Source organism: Sinocyclocheilus grahami, unplaced genomic scaffold (assembly GCF_001515645.1).
Source record: "Sinocyclocheilus grahami isolate Dianchi unplaced genomic scaffold, SAMN03320097.WGS_v1.1 scaffold471.1, whole genome shotgun sequence".
Taxonomy (NCBI): domain Eukaryota; kingdom Metazoa; phylum Chordata; class Actinopteri; order Cypriniformes; family Cyprinidae; genus Sinocyclocheilus; species Sinocyclocheilus grahami.
The window spans coordinates 683,878-693,394 of NW_015505650.1; the positions used below are offsets into that span (position 1 = coordinate 683,878).

Here is a 9,517-nt window from a genome sequence, read left to right on the forward strand (position 1 = left end):
ATAATTATAATTATAATTATTATATTTAATATATATTTTTTACACAGTTATATAATAAAATGTATATTTTTTATATGTTTAATATATATGTATTTATATAATTTCTATATTTCAATGTATATATGTGTGTGTGTGTGTTAAATAGAATTATAATGATTAATATAATTATAGAATAAAATAATAGAATAAAATATGATAACAATAATAATATGTATATATATATATATTTAACATATTTAATATATTTTTTTATCATTATATATATCTTTTAAATAAAATAAATTTAAAATAAATGTTTGAGAGATCACCATCATGGATAATGGGAATAAAAAAATATATACAATTAAAAAAAATATATATACATACAAATCTAATTAAAAAATATATTACAAATTATTGCATTAAAATTTTAACTTTTTTTTGCAAAGGCACAATATAATTTCTTCTGTTATCCATTTGTGTTATAAAAGCTTCATTCATTCATTTGATTTTGGGGTGAAATACGACACATTTTCCTGAGCTTCATCCACCTGTCAGCCGGACTAAGCAGTGCAGTGCAGATTAGCAGATTGCCTGAAACACAGATGATGTGCTGCCTGCCGAACTACTGGGCTTTCTTAATCTATCAACATGTTTCCTGATCGTTTTTATAATCTGAGGCACGAGCGGAAATTATTAATCTGTGGTAACTGACAGCATGTCACAGATGCAATAGAGAGAAAAAACTAAAACGAGAAGCACCGATGAACCCAAAGCAAAGAGCTGAAATCTCACTTGAACTTGGTGTGTCTGTGCTCCGTCCTGGTGTTGGCAATCTCCAGTCCGTTCTTCATCCAGAAGGTCTCCCGGTGGGTGCTGTGTGAGTTAGTGAGGTTACACTGAAGAGTGATGGGCCACTCCTGGCCGCTTTTAGGCTGCAAAATCTCCTGATCCGAAGCATTGATCCGTGGCTCTGAAACAAAGACAAAGTCCTGGACAATTAGAGAATAAAACATTACGATCTTAATGGACATTCATGTTTCCTTCAGACCTTCCTGAATGTGTTCCTGTGTGGAGAACGGAGACAACACGAATAAAAACATTACAGGTGCACATCAAATAGTGTCAGGTTTAACATATGTCCCTTTATAGATTGTCTTGATGCTTAAAGAGAAAGTTCACCCGAAGATGAAGATCCTGTCCTCATTTACTCACCCTCATGTCGTTTCAAATCTTTCTCCCTTCTGAGAAACACAAAAAGAGTTGCTTTTTTCCTACAGTGAAAGTGGACTGGAATCAATGACTGTCAAGCTCCAAAAAAAAGTCCACAAAACTCATGCATTTTAAGCCATAGCATGCGATACACCGGACAATCAGCTTTAGATACATTTGTTTTCCACAGAAGTGTCACGCAGGTTTCAAAAGACATGTAAATGATGAATGTTCATTTATGGGTGAACTGTCTCTTTAAGAGCACATATACCTCTCCATACTTGCCTTAAAGAATGCCTGAAATGGGACAAACATGGATCGCAATTTCTTCTATTTTGACACAAATCATAAATTTGCACCTGCAGACGATCAAGACTCAAAAGTGAGCATGCAGTTGTGTTCTGGCCACAATATGAGCCTCATCAATTGTGCACAAGACCGCTTTTACAGCGAAATCATCCACAGTTTCCATTAAATCCAGTTCAACTTCATTTCAAGTGCAAGCTGCAAAGCGTCTAATAACGGTTCTGTTTCGGTTCAGCTTGTCTTCTCTTGGCATATATATCAGTGGTCATAATTGATATCCAGTAATGCATAATTGATATCCAGTAATGCTCCAGTAAAACTCAATAAATCATAGCATAGTTTATTATCAACTATTTGCATCTATTTGATTTGATTTAAGTAATCATATTTTCAAATTGCTTAAGAATCAGCGTAAATCTGTTCATTGTGAGAACAATTAAATTTAATCAGTTACAAAGTAAACATGGCTAAATATGACTAGTTGTGTAACAACGTATATGTGTGAGTTTGAATCAAATTGGATTTATTGATGATAAATATATATTAATCTGGTCAATGTGTATTTAAAACGCATTCGGTTTATTAGTACTATACAGAAATCTGTTTGTTTGTTTGTTTGTTTATGTTAAAACTATGTAATCCATATAGATGGAAAATGCTAAATATTTTTTGGAGGGAATTTTTCTCCATTTGACACATTTTACTATGTTAGCTATTTAAATATTCAAATACATTCTATAGATTTTCCCTCAAAATCAGGACAGATTTTTTTCTGGGACTACTATGGGCTCAAATAACAAAAAATGTCACTACTTTCTATCCTAGCTTTTTAATCTAAACATACAGACTTTAATCAAATGAGCGAGGTGTCCATGTGTGTGAATCTCTACCGTAGCAACCGCAGCACCCAGCTGGAAAAAGCAGGGCGAGGCATAATCACTCTGTGATTGGCTTGTACAGTAAACCTCCAGATATTATTCCCGCTCCGCTGGGAGAGGCACGGGATGATCCGTGTGCCGCCAGAAACTCCAATTAGCATTCCTTACACCTCCTCCTGCAGTTTGGCTTAGCCGAGGGGAACGCTATAGTGCTAGCTCTCTCTCGATCGCCTATACTCTCACCTAAACACAACCAGAAAATCTCAGTCTGCACGGCTACAGAATGCCTGGAGATCCTGCCGAAGGTCATCTGGAGGACACCTGCTAAGAGGAGGGAGTTTAATGAGTCGGTCCTGCTCACAATCATCAGCCAACGATCACGGAAAACTGTGAAGGGAAGTTTGGGGTGAAAATATGCATATTAGTGATGCACCGATCCCAAGAGCCGATTATTGAGCCGATTATTACATCTGCCCAAATGGATACTGACAGTTTGGATTTGCTAAAGAAAAGAAAATCTTCCAACTAATGCTGTAAACAGTACAGGGATCCCTCTCATTTGGTATATTACTATAATATTAAAGGTTAAAATTAACAATGGGCCCCAAACTATTCAAATGCTATTTATTATCAGCTATAATCAGTGTTTGGTGCAATGCATTATTAAGTAATTAATTACTGTAATTTAATTACTTTTCCCTTAAGTGAGGGATTACTCTTCATTTGTCTGTCATTTAATTACTGCTACTTCTGATGTAAAGCCTACAGAACAATTCTATATCAAACAACCTTAAAATGTATGTTTTTAATGTAAACTTCTCCCTTTGGATAGTTCAAAAAGAATTTATGCAATTCTATTTGAAAGGGATTAAAAGAGCAGTTTCATGTCTATCCTTGTATTATTCAACTGGTCGAGGTTGACATGCGATTTAGAAAGTAATTAGTAATAAGTAATGCAATACTTTTTGGAAAGAGTAATTCATAATTACACTGTTGAAGATCTAATTAGTAGCTAGTAATTAGTTACTTTTTTTTTTTTTTTTACTAATAAATAAAAAACAACATCTGCATTATGCAAACTGGCATTTAAAGGGTTAAAGGCTTTTTTTTTTTTTTTAAAGGAAAAAAACAATTATAATATTATATAATATTGAATATTTTTAGAACCATTTATGATGTTTTTGTCCTCTATGTGCCTTTTATAAATTGATGCAAAAGGGTTAAACAAGCCCACACAGAAAGTTGACAAACTTCAAAATGTAAGTTCCTTAATTCAAATTCAGGAATAGAATCAGATTTTGTGCATCATTCATTAAACACATTCTCAGTTCAGTTCCACAACCCTGATATCAACCTGGTCTCATAAAAATACGTACCTCTGGGTACTTTTCTGCAACACTGTTTAACATAACTTACTGCACATTTCGCCGCAGTTTCAAAGAGAAATGTCCACTGAGTGTTGCAAAAACACGGGTTCAATACGTGAACTCTGGCACGTTTTTATCACGTTGATATAGGTACGTATTGCTGTGTTTTTATCACGTTGCTTCAGGTACGTATTGCGGCGGTTCATAATTCAAATATCCGGGGACTGACGCTAAAAAGTTAATGCTATATCGTGTTGGAAATATGCCCTACACCAAACCCAACAAACCTACCGTCGATGAAAACCCATCGATATGAAGCTGGATATGTGTGCTGCTGACATTCAAAAGCATCAGTTTTTAAATCTCCCAGCATATTAAAATAGTTTTTAAGTCATAATATAATATCCTTCAAGTAATTGTGCGAAAAGTACGCTTTATTAATCGAAACTCTGTAAATTAACCTCTGTGAAGGTGTTGGGAGTTTTACTGCCTCTAGTGTTAATTTCTTTTGGAAACTGCAGTGATATGTACTTGTTGGTACGTATTTCACGTCTCGCGAAAAAGTGCCCCCAGGTACGTTTTTGCCATGAGACCGGGTAGCCTGATACACACACAAACACGATGCACATCAGCTGAATTCAATATCCATATGGTTGCATGCAGAACGACATGTCAAAACTAAATTGCTCCCATTTTAAAATCGAACTGCATCACAGGTAATCAGAATCACGCCGCCCAGCCCTAGTCCGTAGCTGTTTCTGCACGAGGGACGCAGGGGGACACTAGTGTGTGTTTGAGCATCTAGCTACTACAGTACATAGAGCACTCACTCTGCAGCACGGATATGGTGGCTTGCGTTCGGATCCAGGTGATGGCTGGGTTTTGGCGGAGGTCGTTGCGGCGTGGGTCGTTGCTGGCCCTGCACTCGTAGATCCCGGCGTCCTCCAGCGTGAGGCGGGCGATGGCCAGAACGCTCACACCGTTGGCACCGAACGCCGTGTTGATGGACACCCGCCGCTTGCGTGCGCCATCCCACAGCTGCTTGAAGGAGTCCGCCCTGTTAATATCGGCATACCACCACTGGATCTCCGGCACGGGGTTACCCACCACATCGCAGTACAGCTCAAAGGCGTCTCCTGTGAGCTTTATCTCTGACATTGGCGACTTCACAAACCCAGCTGGAGAGGAAGAGGAAGCCATGAGGGGAAGAAGTGTGAAGGAAACAGGGAGAAGAGGGATGTGCGAGAGAAAACCAAAGCGTCCGATCAGTTGGAAAACACAAAAGAAGAATGATCCAAATGCAAATTAAATTAGATTTTTTTCTAACCTCATTGATAAATTGCATAAACCTTAAAACAAGAAAAAGCATTTTGTCAATGAGGAAGGAAAAATACTTAATTCAAGATATATTCTCTAATAAATGCGTCTTGTATGAAGGATGTTTAGATATTTTTTTCCCAGAAAACAAGACAACTGTGAGCCTTGAAATTCTGTGCGCTTAAGAAAAGGTATTTTGCACAGATCCAGATGGCAATAACATCAGCGCATCCCCATTTATCTCAGGAAACAGTGAGATATGAAGAGATGATGCCCTTCGAGATGATGTTATTATTACCGAGCCTGTAAATGAAATGATTCATGAAGGTTTGCTTTTATTGTATTTTTAATCAAATAAATGCAGCCGTGGTGAGCAGAAGAGAATTAAAAACATTTAAAAATCTTACCGACTTCATCACACAGCCCTACCAGGGTTCTTTATCTGTATCTAAAAGGATATCTGGAAAATAATTGTCTAATTTTAGACTCAAGAAACTGGCAAAGGAAACATTCTGGCAGGTCATTCAAGGAGACTGAGGTGGTTTTGTCATATAATCTCAGGATGACAAATGAACCGGCGCTCAGAGCTGTCTTTTAATCATCATTCTTATACACAAATAAAAGATGGATCAAGCGCAGTATGTTTGTTTGTCAGTGTTCAGGAAAATGACTCTACTAAAAGACAGAAACGCTTCACTAGCTTCTTTTCAGCCTTTGACATTCACGGACCGAGGAAATGTAAGGTCAATGTGAACACTTAATGCATGTTCCTGGTCTTATTGTGAATGACTCAATATTGATTTCAATGAGCGTTCCGGTGTTCAGAAACAGCAGAGAGACTCTGAAGGAAGCCGGTGTGTGTGTGTGTGTGTGTGTGTGTGTGTGGAGCAAGCTATGAAAAGACACAATTTTCACTTAGTTGAATTCCCTGCCTGAGGCACGATCATGTGAACCATAATTATATTCTCTTGGAATAAAGACATCCGTGTCAGGAGTTTTCAACCACCCTAACGAACAGATTGGGCTTTCACACTTTCTCTACTGGAGCGCGATTCTCCGCAAGCCTCTCCAGGAACAGAAACATCTGGATGGTGTGTACAGCGGTGCATAATGACATGCATTCATTGAGGCTTTTCAATCAGCACCTACCAGGGAAATTAACTTATGCCCATGATGCTACTTCTGCATGTTCATACGTCTCAGTTAAAACCCAAAAAGACCATGCAATTACATTTAAAGGAATAGTTTACCCAAAAATGAACATTTGCTGATGATATACTCACCCTCAGGCCATCCAAGATTAGGATGAGTTTGTTTCTTCATCAGATTTGGAGAAATGTAGCATTGCATCAGTGTCTCAGCAATGGATGCTCTGCAGTGAATGGGTGCCGTCAGAATGAGAGTCCAAACAGCTGATAAAAACATCACAATAATCCACAGCACTCCAGTCCATCAGTTAACATCTGGAGAAGACAAAAACTGAAACAAATCCATCATTAAGACGTTTTTAACTTTAAATCATTGCTTCTGGCTAAAATACGAGTGCATAATCCATAATAACGCTTCCTCCAGTGAAACACCAGAACACTCTTTTTTTTTTCTGGAGGAAGCATTATTATGGATTATGGATCGTTTTAATGGATCAGTTTTTGTCTTCTCCAGATGTTAACTGATGGAATGGAGTGCTGTGGATTATTGGGATGTTTTTATCAGCTGTTTGGACTCTCATTCTGACGGCACCCATTCACTGCAGAGCAAGTGATGCAATGCTACATTTCTCCAAATCTGATGAAGAAACAAACTCATCCTAATCTCGGATCTCGGATTTCAGCAAATGTTAATTTTTGGGTGAGCTATTCCTTTAAAGATGATTCCGTTTCAATACACTGTTCAATATTGCAACTCTGCTAATTCTCAAATCATTGCACCCTGCCAATTTAAAAAAGGCGTTTAACAGTGGGATTTGGCAGCTTGAGTGTGTTAACGGGATCACTTGAGTTTTTCACCTCTCCAGTGGGAATTATGGCTCCCTGGAGGACAATAAAACACCACACAGACCCAAAAACACAAGCCACCGCTGCCACATTTCCACACACACGAGTGTTGAGTAGGTGGAACGGGTCATGAGAGTCTGCTTGTCAATCTGTCTACTATATTAAACAATAATCAGTGATCCTGTGGTGCATTCATATCATGATTTTAGAGTCACGATGCAGTGACTCTTCCACGACAGGCTGTGATTTCTTCATCTTCTTTCTAATAACGTCGTTTGTAAATTGCATATGGAGTATCTAACACAGGTGGTAAGAATGAGTCATTTTTTTCTGCGGAAGAAACGCTTAACAGTTCACGCAGGTGTTACATGAATTCTTGGTAAATCTCAGCGTTCGGAGTTAATGCCCTGCAACTGCAAAGAACAGCATGTGCCATTTTCATACACGGCTCAACATGCCATGTGATTTCAAAAGATGACTGTATATATAAATATATATATATAAGACAAATAAATGCCAAAGCAGAATTTCTTACAATGGGATATATTCACCAGACAAAATTTTGTTTTTCTAATAATGTCTTGATAAATGTTTATTTAATTTTATATTCACACACACATAATATAAAATAATATATAAATAAATAAATAATATATAATATTTTTATCTTATTTTATTAATTACTTAGCCCTTTATTTTAATACTATTTTATTTTATTTTTTAATTCTAATTTTGTATTTTTTCTTCTAACTTTTGTGTATATTATATTATATATATATATATATATATATATAAACACATATATTATATGTAAACACAGTCATGCCAAGAAAGTACTTTCAAATTGAATTGAAGATGCCTTTAACAAGCATAATTGTATTGATTTTCAATCTTTTGCAAATATCTAAAAATTTTTAAATCAAGATACATTTACTTGATGCAAAATGGCAAAAAGTCTTGTTTTCTGAGAATCTGAATCTGACTTTATGCTTAAAATGAGAAAAGAACTATGAATTAACAATGTTTCCCTCATTTTAAGGATAATTTCTCAGAAAACAAGATTTCATATCTTATGTCATTTTGCATTAATCAGCATAATATTTATATGAATATTACATGTACAATTTCTTTGCAGTTCCCTTCATTTCTAACAATCCTCACTAGCTCATTTGAAATGGTTCTGCAGTGTGACAAATTAATTAAAAGCACAAATATTTCAATTAACATGAGGTCAGAAAAGCAGAATGTATAATGATTGCAAGAAGAAATGCTATTTAAAATGGTTTTAGATCAAGTATAGCATGTCACACCACAGGACACGTCAACTATAAGCCAAAGATATGAGCATATCGGCCTTCAATAGTATTAATTCTGGAATTAGCATCTCAAAAGTTGCAGCTCACAACACAACACAACAACCAAAAATGAATATTCTGTCATCGTTTACTTTTATTTTCTCAAAATGAGACGTTCAGCAGAATGTTCATGCCGAGATTTTACATGCATTGAAACCAGAAACCAAATAATCGTATCATAAAAGAAGCCCAAAAGCTCTTATTCCGAGTTCCACCAAAGAACAAAGGTGATGAAACGATGACTGAATCTTCATTTGTGACTCAACTATGTCTTGAAAACACCTTCAATCTCACGGCTGTCACAGCAACTCGTGGGCTATTTATACTCAGAAGAGTGCCTTTATACCGTGAATTGTTTATGAGGCCAGATTAGACATGGTTCATAGATATATTCACTCCACAATGACTACTGCCTTTCCATCAGACTGAGATTACAGTGTGGCTTTCTGCTTCTATTACAGACAACACTGACCGAATGACAAACACAAACCGTCCCATAAAGCCAGTCCATTAAGAGCTACTGGATTCCCTTCTGGAAAAATAACTACAAAGCCACAGTTCTAGTCTGTTCTAATAATAGAAGCATGCAGCAAGAATGAAGCAAAGCCATTTACAGTCCTGCAGATATCTGTTGCTGCTCTCATGAGCGAAGCACACAGTCAGTAACGGCTCCAGGCTTTATATATGCAAGCTACACACTGTTTACATCTTCATTCCTACAATCAGATTCATTCATTAATAGTGAGACGAGCTGCAGGTAACATAGCGTGTGAAGGGAGGGCAGCAGATGTGAGAACGCCGAAACAAACAGAGACTGGGATAAAACCAGTCCAACTGGGATTCAGATCTGACAAATGAAAGTGGAGCGATGCATTTCTGTGCCACCGGCGTCACAGAATAGTACTGCAAAAATAATGCAATGATAAAAAGAGGTTTCCCAAACACCCCAGTTGAACAGATACAGTAATTCCCGCCCAAACTCACACTATTGGTTGAGCGGCGTTGACGTCTCAGGCTGGTCTCGATGCTCAAAAAAATAGACTAGACTTTCTTGTGTGACCCTGAATATTCAGCTATGATATTTAATTTTTTTTGTATTTTATGACATT

General features: G+C 36.9%; 1 protein-coding gene across 1 annotated transcript in view; it reads right to left on the reverse strand.

The window, feature by feature from the left end:
• The window catches only part of LOC107553363 (neuroplastin-like), a 38,692-nt gene that overhangs the window by 23,959 nt on the left and 5,216 nt on the right, over nucleotides 1-9,517 (reverse strand). The window contains exons 2-3 of the mRNA XM_016235570.1: nucleotides 4,573-4,920; nucleotides 775-952 (exon numbers count right to left, since the gene is read on the reverse strand). Of these exons, the coding sequence (XP_016091056.1) occupies nucleotides 775-952; nucleotides 4,573-4,920 (526 nt within the window). The remainder of the gene's footprint in view (nucleotides 1-774; nucleotides 953-4,572; nucleotides 4,921-9,517) is intronic.